Raw genomic sequence first — 27,147 nt, 5'->3', positions numbered from 1 at the left:
TTCACCATTCGCCGCGCATAATTCGATTCGTTCAGGTGGCGGAAGAAAACACCGTTCGAGAAAGAAAAACCTATAGCTCTGCCGAGATTACACTAACACTAAAGTTTACGCCTGTCAACCCGCAAAACTGGGCACAGTTAACTCATTATCAGTTCGACGACGGTTTAACCTCCCCACATACACGCACGCACGCACTTTCCCCCACGGAGAGGCTCTATAGTCACAAAACACTTCATAATTCGATTCGCAATTCTTTTGTATCGCTCCGAGAAAGTCTAGTCTGAGAGTTCGTTCCCTAAATGAAGATGTGGCCTGACGAGTGTGGCCAACAAAGAGTGTAACAAAGAAGGTGTAAAAGAAGGAAGAAAAAGGAGTCATCTCGGTGTCAAAAAATAATCGAGAAAAAGGGGAATAATAATATCACACATTACGTCAAACGTTTTGGGGTGGCCCTCCTACTGCTGCCGATCGACCCCGCGATCAACAGCTCGCCCCATCCGCAACACCGCGTCAAGTCAAAAAGGCCTAGGGACCACCGCTCCAGAGTACGCCACTGCAACGGCAAAAACAAACCTGATACATGGGTGTGTATGTGCTGGTACCTCTTCCGCAAAAAATTAAGGAAGACAGGTTTCTACTACTTTAAACGGGAAGGCGGCCGTAAAAAGCTCGGAACGGCACACGGCGAAGGACATCACCACCACACGCACGAAATTTCGCTCCGCGAGGCACGCGTCAGTCTCACACTACGGAACAGCATTGCTCTATTGCTTCTGCTTGGGCACCGCCGCCTCTCATAGTGCCGATACGTCCATCGCCAGCGATCGATGATGATGCGACGGATGATGCCGATGGTGGTACTGCTGTAGTTCCGCTGCCGCCGCCGCCGCCGAGTGCGGCTGCAAATGATGGTGGTGATGATGGTGGGCTACTACGGCAGCGGCCGCTGCTGCGGCAGCCGCCGTCCTAGCGGCGACAGCCGCCGCAATCGCACTCGATGACGTCGGAGCTGCCGCCGCTGAGCGATCGTTCGATCGCTGGTTTCCGACGACAATTTCGGCGCCAGTTTCTTCCTCGAGCGCGTCTTCATCAACCGACGACGAAGACGGTGCTGCTACTCCGGCGGTCACCAGGCCCCCCTCAAGACAGTAGCTGTTTTCGGCCGCCGATGATGCTGGTGGTATCGTCGCGGCAATCGACAGAAACCCGGACGTGTCGTCCCGTTCGCCGCCGCCGCCGGGTTCGTTGTTGCCGTCCACCACCGCCACCGTCGAACCGACGAAACCGCCGCCACCAGTGCCACCCAAGAGCGACGCATGATGATGATAATCGTGATGATGATGATAGTGATAAAGGTGATGATGATGGTGCGACGGTGGTGGGGACGGCATGTGAAGTCCGGTGGCGCCGTGAAACGGATGCTTCTGATGATGGTGGTGGTGGTCCTGCGGATCGTGATCATTGACGAGCGCCGAGCCGTCATCGTTGGCCAACGAAAAGCCGAATCCACTGGCGGCACTGCCCAGCAGAGCCGCATGATGGGCCGCCGTCACGGTGACTTCCGTGGACCGACTGCCGCCTCCGTTCATGTCCTGGTGCGCATGATGCCGATACGCCGACAGTGGCGAGGACGAGAGTGGCAACCGATCGAGCGAATGCTGTAGATGATGGCTCTGGAAGAGGCTGCTTGTGGTGGCGGCGACGGCGGCTGCTGATGCTTCTGGAGGTGAGGCGGCACCACAATCGATGGAAGCCGCTGCGGCGGCCGTTGCGCTCCCGTTGCTCGTGTTTCGGTTCGGTGGTGTACCGACCGTGGCCTTGCTGCTGCGTTGCGGAGAGGTAGTGGTCGTAGCCAAGTCTCACATGTGTGAGATCGGCGCCATCGCTCGCAGGACCTGCTGCTGCTGTTGCTGCTGTTGCTGCAGCTGCTGGTGGTGCTGATGCTGGGTCTGCAGATCGGGCGACACGCTCGCGTTGTGCTGCTGCTGCTGCTGCTGGTGCTGCTGGTGGTAGTGCTGCATCAGCTGGTTCCGGTGGTCCGATGGTTGCTGCATCTCCGGCACGTGGTACATGTTGATGAGATGGCTCAGATCGGCTGCCGCAGCTGCCGCCACCGCCTGCTGGTGCCCGCTGCCGCCCAGGTACTCGCGCTTCATCGTCAGATTGTTGTTCGTGGCGGTCGCGATCGGGCCCGGTGAGACGGGTTCCGATTTGACGCTCGAATCACTCGGACTGTGGCTTTGGCAGGACATCGCACTTCCGGGCTGGTGGTTCAGGCCGTACGGGGAACCGGGCTGCTGTTGGATTGTCGTGCTGTACGGGGAGCCCGGTTGCTGCAGACCTCCGCTGCCACCGTACGGGGACGTTTGGCCACCGGTGACGGTACCGCCGCCACCGCCTCCACCACCACCGTACATGCTACCGTATCCGGTGGCGTTCATGTAACTGTTGAGCGAGCCCGTTCCGGATGCGGCGGCCGCCGCCGCCATCTGGCTCATATCGTACCGGGGGTGATGGTGGTAATTGCTCATGTAGTGCTGCTGCGACTGGTAGGCGGCGGCCGAGGACGGATCGTGCATCATCGTGTAGCCGTTCGGCATGTAGCCATTCGGAGGCATCTGGTGGTACATATCACGGTTGGCGGCGGCCGCCGCGGCCGCTGCTGCGGCCGCTGCCGCCTGCTGCGCGGCCAGTGTCGTCGAGGAGCCGGTCCGCATGCCACCACCACCGCCGGACCCGTCCGCCGACTGGCCGCCTCCGCCCAGCAACGAGCCGACACCGAGCGGATACTTTTCCTTCGCCTTCGTCAGCGTCTTCGTCTTCCGGCGCGGCCGATACTTGTAGTCCGGGTGCTCCTTCATGTGCACCGCCCGCAGCCGCTTCGCCTCGTCGATGAACGGGCGCTTCTCCGTCTCGGACAGGTCCTTCCACTGGGCCCCGAGTCGCTTCGAGATCTCCGAGTTGTGCATCTTCGGATTGTCCGACGCCATCTTCCGGCGCTGGCCGCGGGACCACACCATAAACGCGTTCATCGGCCGCTTCACGCGATCCGCGTTCTGTTGGGCCGCCTTGCTCGTGTTGTTGTTGTTGTGATTCACACCCAACAGTCCACCGGCCCCGCCACTGTGGTGGTGGTGATGATGGTGATGGCCACCACCGCTGGCCGTTATGTGGTGCTGGATCGTGGCACCGGACAGCCCGGTCGGGGAACTGTGCTGCGAGTGGCCCTGGCCCACCAGGCCCCCGGTGGGGCTCAGACCGGACACGGGCTGCTGCAGCGGGCTGCTGTCGTGCGTGTGGCTTCCATATCCGCTGCTGTTGTTGCTGCCACCGTTGTTGTTGTTATTGTTGTTGCTGCTGAGCGCATGAGTCAGGTGGTGCTGCTGGTGCTGCTGCTGCTGTTGCTGCTGCTGATGGCCTCCGCCACCACCTCCGGCATTGGCCAGCAGGTGGTGCTGTTGCGCCGCAGCGGTCCCCGTCTGATGCGACGTGAACTGTGATTGTCCGAGGTTCATCATGCTGAGCGATCCGAGCGCACCGTACGGTGAGGTGCTGTGGCCGTGCAGTGACGACGGGTGGTGCGGGGGCATCGTGGCATGCAGGATGCCGCCCCCCTTCATGTCGGATTCCATGGTCAGCATGTTGCTGCCGCCGTCGCCGTAGTCGTCGACGCAATCCGCGAAATCACCACCACCGAAGTCAGCGATCGACACCGCTGCCGCCGCTGCTGCTGCCGGTGCTGTGTCGCCGCTTACCGCACTGACGCCGAAACTACTTTGTCTGTAGGCAAACAGTTTGGAAAATATTGTAATTCGGTTTGCCTAACGGGTTGATGCACACACACACAGAAAACCACGCCACCACAACAAACACACACAACCGAAACACGATTCAAACGATCGGTTCTCGTTACAATGTTTCGAAGGAATCGGCCAGGGCCTTGATCGAATGCATCCCCGGCTTACAATGGCCGGCAAGCGGCAAGGATGCCGAACATTTACACTGGGCACACACCCGCACGTGCCACCAATCCGATTCGATTGGTCATTGGAACTTGCAAGGACACATTCACACGGCCACACCAAAAAGAAACACAACGAGCGCCTAATCAGATCAACCTTTCAACCGATTTTTCCGGATCCAAAAGATCGCTTCCTCCCGGCTCTCTCTCTCAAAGTGCGACACCTTTTCTGTTTACGCCACCAAAATCAGGACCTCGCACGAGAACGGGAACACCCAAGTACAGGCACACTCGGGACACACTAAAGGTTGCTTTGGAGGATGATTGGACTGAGACTGGCAAGATCTGTGTTGGAAGCGATCGGATAAGCTCAAGATCGACCACTTCTATCTTCACACCAATCACCAGCACACGCATAACAGTTGCTTCTCCTCGGACTCAGTGTTTTCACTTCTGTTATCACCTTGGGACCTTGCATGCCACCTTATCAAGGAAGGATCACTTCCCGACACACACATGTGTGGGGGTCCTTGGGGATTATGTAACCGATCGGCCGAGGAAACCGGAAAACAGATCCCGGACGGACACCACCCTGGGGTCACAGCGTAGAGGTACACAACACACGGGACGAGAAACGACGACGACGAGGACGACGTCGCGCTTAGCTACACGGTACACGCGAGCGGAATTACGACGCACATGCGAACAGAGCACCTTTCCGTTGTACTGTGAAAGCTCGGTGGCCGCGGATCCCGTACCGAACCCCGTGAAATCTCGACGGAACACCCGAACGCCGCCCCGGTGTGTGTGTGTGGCGTAGCATAACGGCCACACGCACACAGCTCAACCCTCTCTCGCCCAACTTCGACCCGATTGGAGTACGCGCGGCGTTGTGGCTCTGGCAGATTTATCAGAGGAAACCGCCGTCGTCCGGCTTATGCTGCTGCCATCGTATGCTTCGCGAGCCACCTCGTTTGCTTCCACCACTACGTGTGGGCCGCGGGAGTGTGGACCAATCAGATCGAAAGATCTCTACGGCAACGCACACACACCCAAAAACACCCAGCATGCGAGGGAGAGAGAGCAATAGAACGGGGCACGCAACATGGTCTTCGTACACGCATCCAGCTCTCGGTCGCAGCAGCATAAGTGCGATGGTGTTTGTAGTAGGCTAAGGCAGCATAGCCTCCGCTGTCTCGCTTTGGCATGCACGAAGCGAAAGCATGCGCAGGTATTTCGCGGCCACCGACGGACGAAGAACCCAACCCAGGAACCGCGCCAAGCCAGACAAGTTGGCTGCGGCACCAGGCCATCGTCCGGGAGAGGGTGAAGTATTCGCCCGCGACGAAGCTAACGCATGTCTCGCTCTCCGCCACCGAGGGGCGTGGCTAATGTTGCTGTGTTCGGGTTGTGACTGCGTGCGACGTTGCCAAGTTTGCGAGGGTTTTGCTATAAAAATTTCACCCCAAAGTGCCATGGCAAAAGGGATTTTTCGCGCTGTCTCTCTTTCCAACGTATAAGATCGTGTGGGAAAAGAGCGAAATGCTTTTGCTATAACATACGGATTGCCAGCCAGCATCCACCGTCCTGCCGTTTGCAAAACCGAGCCTTTCCGAGTCCGCTGAGGACGGTACACGGACAACACGCACAATTTTGACATTTCTGACATTTCAGCGTACCACCCCGCCTGCCTACCAGCACCAACCGGTCCAACATTCCACGGTTTAGAGAGCCGTCGTACGCACACGGTACGATACGCAACACTGGTTAGGCAGAGACACCATCGGTGTCTCCGTGGAACCGTGGCGTGCCATCGATCGATCGGAAAGGTTCGCCCCGCACTGCTTCCCCGTTTTTCTCGCTACCCAAAATATGTTGATTATAGGTTTGCGCCCTCGCTCGGTCTTCGGTGCCGTGGTCGTGTTTCGCCAAGATGGATACCAAAGTCCTTCGGCGCAAGTACCTCCTCACTCCTCGCGCGGGGTGTTTTTTTGCGTCCTCTTTTGCGGAAGTGGAAGAAATAGAAATCAATCTACTTATTGCGACCAAAACATTCCTGCGATTTTTCACCAAACCTACGCCGGCGAGAGAGTCGGTGGTGTGCTAATAATAGTAATAGCGGAGCGATAATAATATCGCGCAGCCCCTCTTTTATCTAACACCGCTGCTGGGTGATGCTCCATCATCGATTTTCCTACAAAGGAGGAAAAAACACGGCCAGGTGGCGTTGAGGTGGACGACGACGGCACATCGAAGACACATTTCATCTTCCTCTTTCTCGGGGTATGAAAATCGCAATCGAACCAATCACCCTCGTATTCGCGCAGCAGCATTTCGGTATTATTATTTTTATGCGCCACGCCGTTGCTAAGTACCGGCCCTCTTGGAGGAAGTCCTAAAATAGAAATTGCAATTTGCAGTCAGAATCCGCAAGAATGTTGTGGACACGTTGCAGAGGTTGCTAAAAAATGGAAAATAAACATAAAATAAGAGTAATCAGTCTGATCCGAGATCGAATCTAAACAAAACTATCGGATACAATCAACAAGCAAATCGATCAAATTGACCAAAAATAGGCAGAAATGCGATGCGAAACATAAATGGCGACATGACGTCATATGGAGGGGCGCACTGTCTGACGGACTGGTAGTCCGTCGGGTGACGAGTTGCATAATAAACAAACAAAACCCGACCGATTCAACAAGTGCCAAACAAAGCCCGTCAACACACACACCGAGACCCGAATCCCTTTGAGAGAGCGCGGTTCCGATGCATCAATAGAACTTTCGACAATAGGAAGTCGTATGGCGCGCGACCCATCGCCCCACGACGAACTACAGCCTCCCTGGCAAAGTCGAGTCACAGTGTCGTTCGCCTTGTTGTTTGCAAACCTACAAACACAACACACTCTGCTGCAGCTGATCGTGTAATCCTGTTTACCCAAATAATGAGTGCTATAAAGTGTTGGAGAGAGAGAGACGAAGAGTCACAATGCTCGATAGAGAGAAGATTTCGAAGTGAAAGTAACAGTGTGAAGTATGGATTCACACGAATAAAAGCAAACACAACTCCCAGAATAGCGAAAAGAGAAGTTGAGGCGCGCGGTGGCGGTGCTACAGTGTGCTTGTTAGTGTTCCGTGATGACCTTCAACTTCAACAAAACTGGGAAATAAAAGGTTCAACACTTCAGCCACCGCACTGAATAACGCAACACACCACCATACCATCATCCGGATCCGTGTCCATCGGGTCTCGTATTTTAGGAGTCCGCGCCAGCAGCCCTACACAATTGTACGCGGTCCATTGTCCTTGGCTTAAATGTGTCCTCTCTCTCTCGGGCGGTCTGGCACTGTGGCCGAGGGGTGGCTGGCTGACTGGGTGGTGTTCCTGGAATCCATTTTCGTGGCCTCCTCTCTCTCACTCGCTGTCGGTGTGTGTGATAGCACCACCACCACTTTTTGAGTGCCAAATTTCGGGTTCTCGTGCTTGATCCGTGGTTTGATTAAAAGCGAAAAACAGGACGATCTCGATGTCTGCTGCGTCGTCCTGCCACCAACATTCCCGAAGCGTATCCCGACGGTACGGAACTGCCATCATAAACTCTTCCCTGGTGGTGTCGTCTGTGCCTTCTGCCAGGATCCGTCCACAGCATGGTCCAGCCGTTCCGCGCGGTGAATGGGAACTTGCTCGATGAGATGCAGAGGCCCGAGACGCAGGCCCACAAACTCTTTGGTTCGCGTGAGGTGCGATTAAGAAGGAGACACATGTTTTATGCGCTCTGCTCCGAAGGGACTCTGATCGCTCGCGCTCTCTTTCGCTCTCCGGTGCAATGGAATCGTTTACTGCCTGCACACACAGTAGTACTTATTGGCAATTGAGCTACAACAAGCCTTGCGAAGGGAAAAGGGACCCCTGCCGCAGGACCTCTAAACTACGCCGTCGTCGGCACCGGTCGCGGCTCGCCCCGATCCCCTAGCCGTCGCGCGTCGACACAATTCTCGAGAGCGTAGCAACAGCAGTACAAACAACATTCAATGAAGCACTTGAAATACTTTTTCCTTCTCGCTTCCCTTTTATGACACGATCAATGTAACGCTCAAAGGTGCAAAACACAGATCCACCGAAGCACACCAACACCACCATCCCATGTATCGGGGCCGTGGCGAAACAACAGCGCTTCAAAATAGAGTGTCACCGTGTCGCCCTAGCCCTGGGTATTGGTGCTAAGGCTCGCAGGATTGCCGACCGGCAAAGTTCGATGTGTGTCCGTGGACTGGCAAGACTGGCAGGACGGGCAAGAGTAATCCAAAGCCAACAACCACACGTCACGGCAAAGGATGTCGTTCGCTGTGGGCTTGTGGTAAACATGAATTTCATGCTATTTTATTTGATTTATGCACTCACTTACTTCACATTCGCGTGGTATTATTGTCTCATAATCTAAAAATTGAACAGAAGGTAACTAACGGTGAATGAAAAAGTGCACGAATCGTTCTCTGCAACCATGAGGCATGTTGTTGCCCCAACAACCTCCCATGAATGAAGTTTGATAATTAACACCCTCCTCTAAAAATCGAAAAGTTCAACTTAAACTATGCAAAGTTCGGTAGAATCTCTCATAGGCAACCCTCCAAACCATCAAATCACGTCATAACTTCTCTGCGCCTCTCTCGTTCAATTCGTGTGTAGGTACTTTATAGCAATAAAATTCGAATCCGACCAGAAATCCTTATTCTAAATCTGATTATTCTAAATCTGGATGATAAAAAACCTATCCTGTGACCCTGCTGCTGTGTGTACGTAATAACGGACAAAAACGATATCTCGCTCTCTCGGGAGTCATAATTTTTACCTCGAATGCGAGCGTCTGGCCCCTATTAGACTGCAGCAGTACGATAAGCACCAGTCAAAATCCCAAACTATAATAAACACCCTTTTTTCACGAACACGCTTGTACCGCCGCCAAATGCCAGCGGCAGAAGTCACCTAAAATCGGTTTCAGTTGGTCGGTGGCAAAGGATACGTAAATCATTCGCCATATCAACTCGTAAACTGCCGAAAGCTAGCGGCTGTTACACAAATAATGCATCACATGGTGCTGCCATGGTTTGGAACAATCTATTCTCTTCTCATTTGCGATTAACTACTTCAATGCTTGATCAGAGAAACCTATAAATGGCAGACAAGTGTATAAGAAACATAAACAAATAATTTTAAAATATTTTCAAGTCATTTTAAAATAAAAAAGAAGCTACCAACTACTCTTATGCATAGTAATCGAAATTATAGGCACACTCCAGGGAATCTTATTGTCTTATCATATTCCCCTTGACCGAGGGAGCAAACAAAAAAAACCGTCATCGGTGAGCCTACGCGTGTAAAAAATGCAATGCCTGTTTTCTAATGTTTTTATTACGCTCCTACTTTGCGTACCATTTACTTTTACTCCACTACCGAAACAAAAAAAATGACTTCTGCTACGACGACAGAAACAATAGAAAAACTCGATAGGTTTGTGGCTGAGAGAGCCTCCCTTTGGAGTGAAAATATTCGCATTCTATACAATTTCTAGACGCAATTTTGACGACCCTTTCTTGTGGTACGCAAAATTATCCCTTCAGATTCAGTTTCAATGACTGACATAAAATAGGACTAAATATTAAAATCCTGCCCTATGTTTGAATTTGCTTTTAAACAACTTCTTTTAAACAAGAAATAAATAAATAACTAATAACTAGACGAAATTGGAAATAGGCACCAATGTCAACTAGCTTCTATGAATGGATTGATCTTAATGTTATCAACTAAAAGATGATGATGAAAACGTGTAAAACTGTACTGCTACTAGCATTCCGTAGTGACATCGATACATCGACGCAACCATGTCATGGTAAAACGGGAAGAAGAAATCAAATTAAGACCGCAAAATGATCAACTACCTCTTCTTATGAACAGTCGTAACCCTTGCACCAACGCATGCATCAACGGAACAGTATGATGTTGATGGCGATTGTGACTGAATACCGGTAGCTTCAGCACCACATGCATCGCTTTATCTTTTACTGCCACGGTACTGTTATCCCAAAATCTTTAGGTGGTCAGAAAATCCTTGACCACCTTTTCCTCTTCATAATTGGAACCAAAAGTTTCGCAATATGCAAATGGTACAAAAGACGGGACCTGGCATTCGTCACCACAACTCGGAACCAACGGTTACGACTCCGGTCATCCACTAACAAATTCAGGACCAAGGTTTTGGCAAACGACTTCGAAAAAAGTCGAAACGTAAAAAGAGAAAAAATCGTTAATGCGTGGCGAAAAAATTAAAAAAAAAATCAATTCTCTGCAAAAAACCACAACCGACCATACAATACGCACGCAGTACGCGGTTGGTACTGCAACCACAACAGATTGCCCCTTTATCCTTTCACTATCAAAACCCAAATTTCACCTCACGGCACACGCAAGATTAATGAGCCTGTTTACGGTAGTCTGGCTTAAATTACAATATCACTAGCGCACACTGGTGCATCCGAGCACTGCATTATCTCTGGTTGTCGTGCTCCGGAGGCTCCACATCATGCTGAGTGGGGTTAAGTACAGTTAATTTGTTAAGCTACAAAACAATGCGCACCGAAGTACATCGTCTTTTGTTTGGTCAGCTTTGTTGGTTTTTCCGAGATCTGATTACTCGCACAATCATGTATATCATAATCTTAGCATCAGAAAAAAACAGTGCTGTTCACTCGCCGTCAGCATTCGCTACGCACCGCCATCTCAGGCATCTCGTACAATTATGTAAATCGCTACGGTTTTTGGAAGCCCAAAAAATAAATGGCACACATATTCTTCGTCAATGATTACGATATCTTCAAAGAGAACGTAACCAGCTTTATTTCGTGTGCTAAAAATCTTCAGGTATACAAAAACATATTTGCATGCAGATGAAAGCTTTCCAAAATAAATCAAAATTTACACGAGTATTTTATATAATTTTATACATTATGTTTCAAGAAGATGATAAATTGGGTAGAACACAGCTAAGGTATCAACACGTGACGACAGTTCACTTCTGAAATGCATAAAACAAGAGAAACATCTGACATCGATCGGTTGATCAGTTCAGCGAAACAAATCATTATAAAAGTACCCACCAGTAAATTGTGGAACCCGATTTGAACGACAGAAGCCACGATGGGCATATGCCATAAGAGCGCTACCGCCGACCAGATTCATTAAGACCGGAGGTACACTAATAAATGTTGGGCGCGAAACAATCTGCCACGGGTGCCGTCACTTTAAGACAAGACTTCATCTTCTTTGTAATTCTTTTTAACACTAGCCAACATCTTGCTAAAATGAAAACTTTAGTGAATAAATAATAGTATAAGAAACATAAGAAATAGTGCAGAAAAATAACCTTTAAAGAACAAAAGAAACTATGGTAAAGGACGCATAATAAGGGCGGTAGGTTCTTCATTTTCATAACCATCACATAAACTCGGAAAGTATACATTGAAAGAATGGAGAGCGCAACATAACCATGAATCAAAATGGGGAAACATGAAAACCATTTGCCTCCCGCGGCCAACCGGAGCCAGAGGTTCACACATCAAAGCGTTTGTAGATGGTGGGTGAGCCCACGACGAGTAGCTTCAAGATACAGCAAAAACAAGAAGCAAATGCGTCTCGGTAAGAGATATCATAATAAATTACTTTCATTCCCTTCACTCAAATGAAGTAATTATAGAAATTGGATAATTAGTGGAGGCAATTAGTGGGCGATGCTTGTTATCCCATTTGTCAGGATTAACTTAGCAACTTGTAAGTAGAAAGTTCAAGTGGAGAAAAAAGGTGTAAAAGCACATTTTACCTATAGTGCGGTATTCGTGGATTCTTTGCTTTTCTTCCATCGTTTGCAAATTGAGAGTCACTTTATGTCAAGTGCAAAAAAGAATCACAAAACAGTTGAAGAACTCGACAAATCGAACCATGATCATTATTCAACTATTGTTTCTATCACTCGGACAGCGTCAGGCGGTGGCTACCATTTTCAAAGATCTTTAAAACATCGCCGCCCTAGTACCGATAACCGAGATTGACGTGCACAGTTGGAAAAATCGAATTTAATCCTTCGGAGGTGAGGCAAAAAATAGAGAAAGCTTTCCATCCAACTTGGACAGCTTCCTTCGGATCACACAGAGGAACGGATGAAAAATCACCGTGTTCTGTTAATTACGTTGATTGATTAATTAGTATTTTAAATTGCTTCGACATTATTACACGACACGGCCACCTTCTCGCAGCAGCACTCCAACAACGGGCGTTTGGAAAGCTGCGACGAAAAAAAAACAGCGAGGGCGATGGTGGCGCTGGTAAGACCGGCGGCGGCACACGATTAGCGGAGAAGCTGCTTGGCCCGGGCAAGATCGGGGACCTTAAGGGAGAAACTTTGGACATGAGCGCAGCGCGGCAGTTGCCCCGCTGAGAGTGTAGACCACGAGAAAGATTGCAGGCCGTGTTCAATATAGCGAGAAGCATGGGAAAGGTACTCCCGGAGACCGGTGAGGTCAAATGAGAAAACGTTGACCGCCACCATACGGTGACGATCAGACCGCAAACAATCCACAACTTGCCATGCAGCTCCCGCCGTGCCGGTGGAGCATAATTTATCATGCATGATTTTTCTTTCGTCATTTTTTCGACCGTTTCTCTCGACTTTGATACAGATTTTGAATATTCAATTCGTAAGCGAGGTTCCAGCAGCAATCAGCAGTGGATGACTAATTGAAACACTGAAAAGCCTTTTAGTGGTGAATGTGTTTCTAGCAACAAATTAGCGTTCATCAGGCGTGTCAGAATCATTTTATTTAACCAATGTTCACGATAATCTTATTTTGTTGATACATTTCAGTTCTATGCATTAAATGATAAGCAAAAAAACTAAACTATAACAAAACCCTATTTTGATTGTTTCAAATCATTATGATTTTAAAACCTGATCACAATCATGGTCTGTGTTCATAATAAATTGAAAAACACAACACACTACTACAGCGTGAATAGAAGAGATAGTGAATAAACCCCAACTTTTTAATAGAAGTTATTGTACATTGGATATAAATTTTATCATTTTTCAAAATCTGCGATTAAACAGAATACTATTTGAAAACCCCATTAGTCTATGGCTATCAACTGAGCCATTTGTTCTCATATCAGCAACATGTGAGAACTTCAAAGGTTGGCTAAAATTAACAATAACGATGACAATGGTAATGATTCTCTCACGCCATGGATGAAACATGTGTGAAAAACGATTGCAATATTAAGTAACAGCCCGGGGCAGTCGTACTACTGCTAAACGCCGCGAATCACGGATCGCGTATTCTGTAGAGCTCCGGAACATCAGGGCACTGAACTGACCCTGAAGCGACCTAACCAAGATCTCCATTAAGGACTAAGCATGCAAAGTGTGACCATGTAGATAAATTCCCATGAAGCTTGGACTCCGTTGCGGCGGCCCTCTTTTTAATGATGGGGCGATAACCGAGATATTAATAATAATAAAAAAACGCAACCACAGCACAGCCCGCACACATGATGACGTACACATGGGACTAATTTGCCCACCAATCGCACCCAAAGCAAGCAAATGCTGTGGTCACAACATTCAACCACGTGGATGTTGGTCAACGGTCCGGGGGCGTGTAAAAAAAACATGCTATCCTAGAGCGTCGAGTCCCTGCGGTACATTCGGCATACACCAAAACACTTCGACGGTACCCAATGTGATTAGCCAACGGCTCTCCTTTGCGCCAAGGATTTTCGCCGCGACTTTGGCGCTTGGGTGTCAAGGAGGGCAGCCGCCGCCGCCGCCGCCGTCTTCACGAACAAACACGGCACGAGAAGAACGAGTGCCACTGGCAGGTAAAATGTCCGCATGATAAATGTGTTTCCGTCAAGACTCATTTCTCACACGGATTGCTGCCACCAGAGACCGCAGGCGGGCACCACGCGGCAAGGCAAGGATGGAATTGGAGGAGTTTGGTCGCCTGAACAAATCGGCGGCTGTTCGGCCGCAACCGTTCACACCACCACGCTCTGGGGATAAGCCGATTCGATTCCCTCCGTTGCCGCCGCCAGGGCTAGGAAAAGCATTTGTTTGTCAATCTTGGACCATGCTCCTATACAGCAGCAGATGCCCCTAGCATGCGGCACTGGGGTCGCTAAAAGTAAAGCAGCGTCGAGGCGAACGAGCTTCGCGCACGACGAAGAAATATGTTGATTAGCTTTTTTTCAAGACCTTTCGAAGTATGCTTGCGGGCGCCGACGGTACTCCAACCGATTCGATGTGCACCGGAAGGAGGCTCCCTAGCGGTTAATTAGCTACCGCAAGTAGCGAGTCCGACGCCCGTCACCGTCGGCGTTCGGACAACCCGCCTTGGACGTGAAGCGCTACCGGCACCGGAACGATGGAGAAAAAACACTTGGACCGTGCAGGAAATCACTCGTCACTTCACGTCGCTCGTTTCGGTCCCAGGAGCTGCGCAAGATAGATAGCAAACGATTTGTCATTTCAGATCGATCGAATAAGTTGCTCGCGGAACAACGATAAAATATTCAACCGCAGATAGGTTACGCGCGTTGGTTAATAATAGACATTTAGCTTCTCTCACCTATAACAAGCATACTGCGAACGTATGGGTTCATTAGGAACTGTGCAGATCCTGGGAACTATCCTTGCTCCCAAACCACAGCCACCCGACCGCGGCTTCAGAACTCTACGGTCGGTATTAAAACTATCGAGAACTTCGCCACTTCCATTCTCAGCATCACTACCGCGAACAAAAACTCCCAACAGGCAGGATCATCCCTCGGCAGGTTTTAAATTACCAGATAAACTATCACTTTTGAGTAACTACCGCAGCAGGGAGGAAAGGTAGTCCCAAACCTTCCGGTGCGGTTAGCCGGCCCTATTATCTCGAACAGCGAATCATTTTGCCTATTAGCAAATCGAGGCGATCAAGCAAATCCACGCTCCCCGGGTGTGCCGGAGGTATGGCGCGCCGCCATTCTCATTATCAAATTACACGAACGTCTTAAGTTTCGAAAGAAGGAAGTGTCGAGTAGACGAAAAGAAAATCACATCCTGCCCCTCATTCGAGACGCACAGATTCCCGAATAACGATGGATGTGCAGCTGAAGGATGGAACCTTTACAGACGCATAAGACTCTGTGACTTCTTCTTATCCGGCAATTACAACCGTAGAGCGGTCTTGGCCTGTAACAGAGAAGATGTAAACCTTTGTTGCTTACTGTAACAATGTGGCTTTTACGGGCAGGGTTGTTGGCCCAGCGCCTACCCCCTGTCACACCGGTCAGTGGAATCGAACCTAGGCACCAACTGTGTGGCAACGACAAGCGCTACCGACGACTCTCTCAATGGGGGGTAAGGACCATGTGACTATTGATCATTAAACAAAATAATACCAAGAAATCCCACACGCTTGTTCTGCAATGTTAACCCGATAGTAAATTGCACAGTCAACTAAAACTTATATAACAATCGTTACAGCGCTCTTGACTTTGCACAAACAGGCCATTGAGGGTTTCTGAAGGACCAAGGGCCACCGTGCCGTGCGGATCATCGTAGCAACACCACGACCTGACCTATACACTCTTCTCATTCATGCTTTTCCTGTTTGAACATAAAAGACCAATAGACTCTGTCTACGTAATGAAACGGTGTCTTTAAAGCCGTGGCCTGTCAATACGCCACGGCCGCCCAGGTTCGTCCTTGCGAGAGAGTTAAGGTCGTCTTTTGTGAGATTTTGCGCCAGGGGAAATGCAATGCTGGTTTGTTATTGTTTTGTCTCGCTTCCACAACCACCATCCACGGCTGTTGTTTGCAGAAGGTCGGCCAACTTTCCGGCCAACATCGCCACACACACACACAGCCACATTCCAGAGCCACTGGGTCGATCGAGAGGGGTTTGCGGAATATGTTGGCTGGCATAACAATACACCGGCCAGGGCGAGAAGAATTCATTCATCGACAGACCGGTGGTAATCCGCCAGTGTCCGATTTGATGCTTTTTGTTTAGCAAGGTGTGATATCCCATTCATTGGCATTTAGTTCCGTACCAGACGCGGCCCTCGTTCGGTCGGCGTCTCTCTCCCGTTGGTTCATTCATTTCGTACCGAGTACAGAGCGGCACCAGAAGTTTGTGCCGGTTTGTTTGCTCTCTACCAAAAGGGACCCATCATGGTCATCTGCGCAGCTCCCAGGAAGAGTGCAGCATCTTCGCCCATACCGCTCCGGAGCCCGTCGTCGGTGGCATTGAAAGCATTGAGCCTATTCAAAGGAATCGGTGTACATCGATAGGCACATAATAACAACAATCGAGCGCGCGCGCGGCACACATTGCCGAAGCTCAAGAAACCGAACGCCACGCCAGTGGGGATCCATAAGAACCAAAAAGGAGAGTAATAATCATTTGACACATATTTTGCAATGCAAGGGGAAAACAAACAATGCCCGTGGGTGTTGCTTGGTTCAATAGAAAATTAAAAAGAGATTCATCGATAAACCTCATACCTCAGCGATGTCAGCTTGTACTGTATCGGATACGTGCACTGCATCAAGTACCTCGACAGGAACGAATTGTCGGCAACCAACACATTTGAGTCCTCATCGGTGGATGATGACGTGAAAGAGGCGTATGATGAGCTGAAAGGGGCGAATGCCGGTTGTCGAAGCTGGTGGCGAAGGATCCTTTCCAGCACATCGTCTTCTTCGGGTTCATGCATTTCTCGACCCGAGTGGTGCGCCAAACGCAACGATCACAAACGCGCCTATTAGTGATCACGTTGCATCAAACCGATCTTTCAAACTGGAGGGCACTGACTGCTACAAATAAAAGAAAAGAAAGAACAAATAACCATCACCACGTTGCTCCTCATCATGGTAACATATATTCCAAGATGGAATTGATAACATCACCACACAACCAGCTCGAATTACTAACAATGCATTAGCTACTTACTGTTTTTCAAATTAGAACCCTTCGTTGGGTGACAAAGAACAGCTTCGTACTCCTCTCGTTGGGGCCGTGTTTTTCTACGAAAAGTCGGCTCGGTAGGCTATTTGCATTCATTTCAATATGAATGACATGTCCAAGGTTAACAAAATACGTCCGCGACGAAGTGAAAGATCAAATCTGATGTTTGCCGGAATATGTGATGTTGAGAGATCATGGTTTTGAGACAAAATTAACCTCTCTATCCACGTTACTGCGCGTTAACTGGGCTGTGGGAGAAATTTATGTGTTCCATTCAAATATTTCATATCACAGGAGCGTTTGAAAGCTGCCCTTCAAGCGGCCAGGGGAAAGGCTAGCATAAAAAACATAGAACAATACGAAACTGCTGACATATTTTAACTACTTTCTGCAAAGCTTACCTTGACATTGAAATCATGCGCAATTCACTAACTACTCGGTACACGCGGTATGACGACAATTGACGATTATCTCAATTATTCTTTGTGTGTGAGATACCAGCAAAGCTGTTCGATGTCAATGAGTACAGTAAATACAAGTAAAACATTTATTTCATTACTAAACAAGATCACTTTATCACTTCAGCCAGATCGACAATAATTATCCACGACACATGACCTTCAGCGACGTTCTTTTGGATATGACCATTCAACATGTGCTCCACTGCTTGACAGCTCTTACAAACACCTACGAACGTTTTGCTCCGTTGTACACCGTCGTCATTGGCTGTGTGGGTGCCCTTTGTCCTCCCTTGTTGCACATTTTGCCACCTTTGTTTCCGCTTTTGTTATTGACAATTAAAACTGCGATGTTTTGTTCGTTTTCGATCTAAAGAAAGGATGCTGTCAGTGCACTGTGTACTTTGGGAAATGCTGTCAGTACGCACGATCATTCAACGTCATGTTGATCCTTTCAGTTTGACAAGTTTTTCAAAACACCACAAAGAGCTTTGTGAACTTTGCGGTGACGCCGATTTTTCCTAAACTGTGCCGTGTTTGGTGACCAAATAAGTGACTATAAAAGTGTTAAAGTGTAATTAGAGTAATTAAAGTTAGTGTTTTCTGTTGGTATTGATGGTAATTGTATGTATTTTCTTTCCAAAGAAACGCTACAAATCAAAACAAGTATCTGAGTAGAATTTTTTCTAGAAGTTTTGTCGATCCAATCAGCTCGCAGTAGATTTATTTGCAGTCGCAAACGGACAAGTGAGTGCATCCTGCCTGTGAGTTGGACCAAAAAGAAAATCACGGATAAAACGAAGATCAAGCATCTGCCCACCAACTCCAGTGTGGAAGTCGTCTGGAAGGAAATTTAAATCAACCGTCTTCTCAATCGGTTGATGCGGTCATTTCAATTTAGCGCCGTGCGGACGAACGGGATCTTTGGGGTTTGACTGCGCTATCGGGAAGCAGATTATGCAGAGTGGTATCTTGTGAAGAATACCTCATACTATGCGATGGTTGTTTTAATATTTTAGAATTGATTTTCAAGGTTTTTAGGGCTTGTGCAGATGTTTACTAACCTTGCGTTCGCGGTGTGATTACATTCCATTTCACTATGTGGGTGCTTAACGGTCAGTGTTAAGCTTATCTGTTCGCCGTGCACCATACGATTGCGCTCCGAACCGGCCAGATAGCCATTTAACAGCTGGACATCTTCCATCTTGAATATCACTGATTTGGCGATGTGTTTCGCATAAATAAAGTTCATCAGGCCATCCGTTACGATGAGTCCGGGAGTCCTGCAGATGGACAGCTGGGCAATGAAATAAAACCAAGTCAGCACTAATTTAATCAGTGCCGATGAGACAATTTTCGCATTGTTGCAAGTAGCTGATCAAAGCAGCGACGGCTCCCCCAATCAACCCGAGATGCCGAAGCGGAGCGGAACAAAAAGAAAAGAGTCAAACCAAATACAGTAAGAAACTATAAGAAAGCATCCGCCTTGCCGGCCGGCCTCGATGGAGACGCTTACGATGGCCGATGATGATGATGATGATGGCGTAGTTTGGTGTTCCTCGAGAGCAGCGTAAGCGATACCAATTTTCCAATTATTTGTCACATTCACGGACTGGGTGTGCCGTCCGCGGGCAAATCAGCGCACGCGATAGCATCGCATCGCTGATCGCGGAACGTCCGGCATTCTTTCGCCCTGTCTTTGCCCAAACCAATACATACTTCCCGACCCCGGCACCCGCGTAGCGATTGGTGAGAAAATTTTCGCAATCTTTGCACATTTCCTTATGGCGATTCTGTAGCCTTCGTCTGGATAAGAGGGAGCAAACTAAATAATGGACCAGCCCAATTTCGAACGATGTGGATTGGGTAATCGGGTTGAATTGAGGAACCGATGTGACGATTGCTCGGACATCCGTCTGGGGAGAAGAGGCAATTACGCCCAATAAAACCGGTACGCGTCTCTAGGGTGTCCCAAGCTGCTCCTCAGTTTCTGAAAGTGAAAAAGTCTTTGTAAAAAAGTGAAGTCTCTAAGAAGTGAAAAAGTCTTTGTGAAAAGTGTCGTTGCAGCAAAAGTATGGCGAAGGCACCACAATTCACCACAGCAAAAATAAATATTCGGGTAAGTATTTTAACATTTTTTCAATAATAAATCATTACGGACTGCGTAGTTCAATATTACATTAAAAGCATTTCCCCAAACAATGCGTGAGAAAAGCGATGCACTTTTATCTAACCCTTTTTTGCGAACGCGGCTGATAGATAGGTTTTTATGCTCAACGGTACTCTTTTTAATTTTGATGACTTGTCGAATGAGGCCACGCAATGTGATGTAGGGGCGAAGACCGGCTTCTCTTCACAGCTTCTTCGAGGATGATGCACAGAAACGTTCTCGCCACGTATCTCTGATAAGCAACGGAAGGTGAATGGCACTTACGCGCAAAAAGTGGTTATTTTTTGCTTGGCCTGAACACCATCGCCTCAAATCATGGACCGTGAAGCAACGCAGATTGATCGCAGGACATGAGTTGCATTCAGTTTTTGCTCGCCCGAAACTTTTTAGCCGGCAGGCAGAACCTTCGCTCCAAACTTCGCCGTCGACACACATAAAATAAACGGTCCCATCCGATAGCTCTTTGCTTTATTATATTATGCTTTTGATGTTCGTTTCACTTTTCTGTGTCATAAATTTTTAACCATTTTATGGTTTATTACTTGATGGTTTTATGGTCAATGTCTCCCGGCGGAAGGAACGTTGCTGGTCGTAAAGTTTGCATCAGTTTGCTTTGGTTTGCTGGCTTCGATGTTTACTATCCGTGGACCATCCGAACGCGCCAGTCCGGGCCCCGGTGTCGGGTATGGGAAAACACTGTGCAACAACGGCCCCGCTCGGTGGTTCGGTGTTCGGAGCGCGTTGAAAAATGTGTTTCCACTACTTTCGCCCGCGGGTCGATAGTTCGTGCAAAATGAAATAAACGCTTAATGTTCACTTCTCACATCCGACGGTTGATGAAGCAGTTAAATTCTTCACCGCCCTTTGTTGGGTGACGGCAGAAATGGGTTGCCACGCAAAGACGTGGCTGAGTCCTTCGCAAGTCTCGTCATTTGTGGGTATTATTCACTCCAGAACAAACTGCAAAGAGCACCAAGATGTGAGTATTTACAAAACAATCGATCCAAACAAAAATGGCGTGTTGAAGCCCCTCAAGTTGAACTTAACTTTCGACCTAATCTTGTTATTGTGTGCAAACATTTCGCTACCGCATTTCTCGCACATTAAAGTCCAATAAAAGACGGATTTAGATTACACTTCACAGCTCGGGGATACACTCCACCGCTGCTTACCTGGGCATCGGCCGGCAGCAGTTCTGAAAAGCAGCGTCTCCCATTTGATGGGTGTTGTCCACCATAAACCGATCATGCCAAACATCCGGTGAGAATTGAATGCAGGAATGCAGCACCATTTCGAAGGTTCGATTTTATTTTCTTTCTCCCGATTTGGGTTGCCAAGATTTTGTGACATCCATTGAAAGACCTCTGAACCATCCCACCGAAGCTTCGGTCCCTTGCTGCACGGATCTTTTGTACGATCTTTGCCCGGTCCGTCCTTCATTGCTCATAAATTACGGCATCCCGGTGCGCCGTGCTGCGGAAAATTGAGACAATCAATGATGTATGGATTTCACCGTTTTTCGCTCCTAATCCCGTTCCCGTTTGCCTTTTTTCGGTGGAAACGTGAAAATGAAACTAACACACAAACCATAACCGCCTGGAAGGCACGCGGGGCATGTTTTTTATGCTTCCTCACCGTCCTGTGGCAGGCAGTTAACTTTTGCTAACCGCGGCGGGTGTGCCTTCTTCGAAAACAGGCGTTCAATAACGGGCCGCAAAAGGATGTAAAGTATTGTCGAAGATGCAGCAAACGATCGGGATTTAGTTTTTTCAATGAATTTCATTCATCGCTCTCGGAAAGTTTCATTCAATACGCATCTTGGCTGACCATAATCTGTTTCTGATTTTGATCATTTCCTAGAATAGACGAAAGTGAGTCAAGGGCACAGCACGTAGAAACAGAGGTAGAGAACAAATTGTTGATTATAGGTCATTTGTGGAATCCTATGAATGCCGAGACAAGCATCAATGAATGGCCAAGAGTCGCACAATATTTTCTGGCAACAGGTTCGGGTTGAACACTGTCCTTTTTATAACTACTTTATTCCGAAAGCCCTGTTGCATCCCAAGAGAATGCCCATTTTTAAGTTTAGAAAAATGTTAGTACATTTTAGCACAACTTAAGTTCAAACTAAAGGTATGCAAATGAAGTGAGCGGGTATCAACAGATTTTAGATGATGCTGTAATAATAAACCTAACCAGTGCTTGACCCTCTCATATCCGGTGCACCCGCCAGCCGTTCTGCCAACTTCCACATCCTGCAGCACGATAATCGTAATCTCTACCTTGGGTACCCCAATTTTCGCACAACATGCGGGGACGGTAAATTGCGAATCACATCCCAAATAGCCCGCCTTCACAGAGCTAGACCAGCACGCTGCCGAAGCTAGACTGTGGACAGGCATGCGGATGACGGCTGCCGGTGATGGTGGCGGTGATTGGTTGAGCTGAAGAACCGTAATCATGGCGCAATTAATTTCCCTACGCTTAATTACATGTTCCGGACCTCCGAGGGATTCTGTGGTTCCAGCGTCGGTCTGCCGTCGATCGGTTGACAACTTGTTACGGTTGATTGCATTGTGGCGTCCCGGCCCTGCCCTGCCCAGCCCAGCCCGTGTATGGCCGTGCCGAAGGAGGGTTCTGCCACCCTCCCGGTTTGGGCTGATGTTTCCTGTTCGCCCAACCAGAATTGGACGGATTCGACTCCAGTGCAGTTCTTTTAGCCCGACGCTTGTGCAGTTTCTTCGGGGCTTTATGAAACAATCCCGGCCGTGGCTGGCAAGGAAGCCGAGACATTCGATACTACCCAACAGAGATGTGCCGCACATTCGGAGCTTCGATCCGGAATCCGGTATGTCGGGACCGATTTGTTCACTCCTACACAACAGCGGACCTGGGAAGAGGGTCCCTGGTTAACCGAAGCCGTGCTAACCGCATGGGACAGCTATATTATTGTAATTACGTTGCGCCACTAGCGGTGAAGTTTGTTGTTGATGATTTTATCATTACTCGCTCGCTCGCTCGCCACCTATCACCTACCTTCCCACACTTCCCCCGACGTTGATCCGATCTCGGTCGGAGCCTACTCCCGGGATTGGTGTGTAAATTGTTTGCTTCGAAAACCGAGTAGGAAAAAAATATATTAAAACACGTACAATGCACGCTTGATTGACGTGTTACGCCCCCGGAACGGAACGGATTCGGGGCTGTTTGATGCTGCAGTAATTTTCATATTCGACCCGTCGGCCGTCTAGAATTTCGGCTCCCGTAGACGGAACTCGCGTGGAGTTGTCGAGGAAGAATACTTCACCGACAGAAATCACGCCGCTTGCGGGAACCTAAATTACGGTTCAATCCATCGGCCACGGGAAGCTCACCCTTTTCTTTCGTCACTTAGATGGTCGCTCGAAACGTGTTAAATTAAACGGTTTACTACTAAGTGTGTTCATTTTGATGTTTAACATGTTTAAATACCGTTCTAATATGTTGGCGTTTCAAATCATGATCTCATGATGGTAATGTCATATCCTTCAATTGTAACATTATGCTAGTTACTTGAATTATTAGAATTTTTATTTATTATAATAGATCTATAATGAATTGGATCTGCCAATATTGGTGCTTAAGTAGCCGAAGCATAGTTTAGCATTAAAAGGGTGTTCAGATATTGAAACTCGCTCGCACGGCATTAGAGATTCGTAGTTAAAAATATCATTCCATTAATCAAATTGTTCGATCAGAGATTACATGTTTACAGTTTCATAAAGGCAAATTTCCATCACAATCGACTCTCTTGCGACCGATTATGTGGTTTCGTTCCGCTTTGCTTCTGGAACATGTCACGGCACCCAATAACGCACAATTTTGTTAAGTGTGTGTACAGCATAAAAAAACTGAATGAGTTTAAGCATCTTCCCCGAGGACGAATGTTTATTGAGATTGTCATTCATCCGTGGAGAACAAAGCAATTGAACAATGCGGCCACGCAGCTCCACGGAGCAGCACACCGAGCGCTGGCATTACTACTACCCGGACCAGCCTACGTTCCTCGAGTCCTAAATCCCGGGAAGGCGTATGAGAAAAGGATACTCTCGATGACGACGATACAGAAATCTTGAGGACGAAACCTGGCAAGACACCATGACGCGCGCGCTGGTCCCACCGAACCTTGGCCGGGCATCGGACTCACTGGGTTCTCGGCGATCCGCAACTTCACCGAAAAGGGGGTGCAACTTGAAAGAGCCAGAAAAAGCACGAAAGGAAAGCCCTTCAGGAGCAACACCTTCTCGTCCTTCCCGACCCCGGCACGCCCGCCGTGGTCCTGGGATAAGGACTCTGCGCGTTTTTTCGCTTGTTCCATCTACGTACGCCGTATCCTTTACGCCGGTAGCTCTTGTGGAGAATATTGTTTTTCCAGTTTCCGACGAGCCATGAAGAGCGCTCTTTCCTGTGAACTATCCTGTGGCAGTTTCTCCGCTCGGTGATCTTGTTTCTGTGCCCTCTGCGCCTCCGGATCTGATCCTGGGGCCGCTCTACCGGTAACGGCCGACCGGCGGAGCGCGGGCGGCGGTAGCAATTATTTGAAACCTAATATTTCCAAGAATATAGGCTTCCTTTTGTGCACAACATTTCTGCGTGCAGGCCGCGCGTTGCGTTTTCTTCCTTTTTTCTCCTCGTCGTCGTTTCTTTTTTGATTTCCTAGAACCCCTTTCCGATTTCGTTCGCCATCGTTTTTTCGCTGCTACGGCAAAGCTTGGTAGCGGAGCCACCGGGTCTGAGGGTGTCGGACACGGGACGAAAACGAACCCAAGAATATGCGAAGGAGGCATAATGATGATGACGATGATGATGACGATGATGCTGACTGCCAAGGAACACCAACCATGGGATAAAAAAAGTAGGGAACAAGAAATCCTGGACGGCGCGCAGTGATGGTTGACAAAAAAGGGTCCGTCTAGGACCTCCCCCGAGGACCCCGATAGCCAGGAGCGCCTCTGAGCGCTGGATGCGCAGATTTTCGCCCAAATCGGGTCCTCTGCGTCGGCACACCTGAGTTCACGTGTGAAATCAGGATAATGACTCGGCAGTCCCACCAGGTCCTTTTTTACCTGCTCCAGATCCGATGCCCGGTGATACTTTTTCGCCCGAGACTGTGAGAATGGATCGGCCGGGTTCTGTAAGACCTCATGCTAGCTTTTTTTCGATTTCGTGCTCTCGGCGTACCCTTGCTGGTCCTAAACGCTGCGTGAGCGGAGCCTAGCCGGTCGACATAAATTAAGCATCAATGGCGAGATCGATCGGGTATTAGGAACCCGGTGCGCAATTTGGGTGGCCTCGTTCCCAACTAGACACATTTTTCCCGGTGCTGGTGCTCTTGGGAACGTGAAACGATCCTGGCACGCTGTAGTTTCGATTCATTAGTTAGCTTCGCGTTAGCTTCGTGGATTCGATTTTCGTGAGGCAGTCAGACCTTGAGTAGTACGAGGTCAACCCCGCTAGCCGGACCAAAAAGAGGACTTCCCATTTTTTCAATTACCACAAACAGATTCTCCGACCCAGACCGACTGGCAGCAACCATCGGGTCACCATCGGAGGGTAGTTTTTGTGTCACTTGGACGAAGATGAATGGAAGATGAATTATGACTTCCTTCTCACTCGCGACGCGGCCAACACCTCATCTGTCTTACTCACGGGGGCCAGGTTATTCCGTAAAAGCATTCTACTCCCTCTGACTATCTCTCTCTCTCTCTTTCCTGGTTAGGACATAGAAGATCAGAAGTCGGGAAAAAACGCGATCTGCTCGCGAAGGGGCTTCCCCTTTGGGCCAGGTGCAAATTAATCATGCTTCAAAAAAGCATAGTTCCATTAATGATGGTTGAAAGTGTCAAAACTGACTCTCGGTACCGTCTCGCGTGCTTTGATTAGCTCTGGGTCAGGGAGCCACAAGGCAGCGGGGCTAGCAAAATTACGACCGTGCGTTTCAGAGGTTGTTACGCTCTGTGGTCATCACGCCGCCAAGGAGTCCGATCGGGTTAGGTCGGTTAGCTATCATTAAATTTGAATTTTCACACCACCGTACGCACGTTCCCAAGCCCGCCCGCCTGTAGGACGTGTGTCAGGTTCTTAAGAACGCATATCGCGTGTACTTACGGCGAGATCTGTACGGCTGCTTAATCCATATTAATGAGCTTAGCTGGGGCAGCGTTTTTTCTTTGCCTTTCTGCTTCTTCCAATAACGTAAGGTACATACATTACCGCTACCAGCCGTGCAGGTAACGTGTTACTTAAAGCTTAAAGTGCCGAGTGCCGACGGACCGCCACTCTTTCTCTCGCAATGTGTCACTCTGGCTGATGGCAGGGACAAACTATTAATCATTCTTCAACAATGGTCGCCTTTTCGGTCACTACGGCACCAACTAGCACCATGTGCGATGGGTCGCCGTCGACGTCTTAAGAAACGGTAGAGCCCCACGTACTGATTTTGGATCACCTTACTGCCAGCCAGTTTGAGTTTTCTAACTCACAACATCTCTAACTTTGTTTATCTCGAAAGGCAAAATTTTGAAGAATCACAGCTCAGTACCTTGAACGAAGGCAAAGTATAGGAAAAACTTAAAACGAAAGATTCAAAAGAAGATTTTGTGGGTAAATACAAGTAATTCTCATAAGAAACGCAATTCATTGGTACGAGGAAGCTACACAAATCCTTGCCAAATTTACCCTTATCCCTTATAATTTACCCTGCGGTATGTTTGTGTCTTAGAAAACCACTAACTACTATCAAGTTGCGATCACATGGAGCAACCTAAGTACATGGAACGTTTCTCACTTTTTGAAGAATCAATGAATGTAAATACCTTTCAAATGATCAATTATCCCAAAACTTTACTGGGCAGATATGACACGATCGATTTTAATCTAAACAAACCTGAAAATGTTATTTTATTTATTTACATAGTTCCCAAAAATATCCATAGTAACCGAATGCATCAAACTAGCCATATCGTTTGTTAGGTTTACCGGTTTTCACCGGTCTCACACAAATAACTTTTCATTTTCCTCCAACCTCTTGAACACCTACTGTGGCCACATTGCCCGTCACACCCCGGCTTCTCACTGTGGCGTACTGAAGTGCGAAATGGAGCCCGCTCATTCCAACTTGAACCCGGAACATTCTTTCTTCCCTTTCCCGGCGCACACCTAGGCTTCGGCACAGCAGGAGTCAACTAGGGCCGCGCGCTAGATTAACTTGACAGGGGGATGAACACCTTCGGAAGCGGATTTTTTGCTTGCCTCTGCCACGGCAAGATCTCCGCTCGCTTTAGATCTTTTCGCTCGCCCCCTGCTTTTATGCAACGCTGGGTCTAATTCAGAAATCAATCTCACCGCACGCGGGCCTCGATGTCGATTCGTGCGCGCGAGGGGCTCGCGTGCGGAATGTGGAATGCCGGCTCACGGGATGGGCTGAAGCAGAAAAATGTTGCGCATCGAAAAATG

General features: G+C 48.6%; 1 protein-coding gene across 1 annotated transcript; it reads right to left on the bottom strand.

Annotated features, from left to right (window-relative positions):
• Positions 1-1,859: 1,859 nt before the first annotated feature.
• On the bottom strand, positions 1,860-3,641 carry LOC128272955 (transcription factor SOX-1). The gene has a single exon (XM_053010844.1). It carries the CDS (start codon positions 3,639-3,641, stop codon positions 1,860-1,862), a length of 1,782 nt encoding a protein of 593 aa, XP_052866804.1.
• Positions 3,642-27,147: the final 23,506 nt, after the last annotated feature.

This window comes from Anopheles cruzii, chromosome 3 (genome assembly GCF_943734635.1).
Source record: "Anopheles cruzii chromosome 3, idAnoCruzAS_RS32_06, whole genome shotgun sequence".
NCBI classification, from domain to species: domain Eukaryota; kingdom Metazoa; phylum Arthropoda; class Insecta; order Diptera; family Culicidae; genus Anopheles; species Anopheles cruzii.
The sequence above is the reverse complement of the archived record's forward strand: the minus strand, read 5'-3'. Positions and strand labels throughout refer to the sequence as shown.

What these genes read in the sequence shown, in the direction of transcription:
- LOC128272955 (XM_053010844.1), bottom strand. Translation starts at nt 3,641, where the DNA reads ATGCTGACCATGGAATCCGACATGAAGGGGGGCGGCATCCTGCATGCC.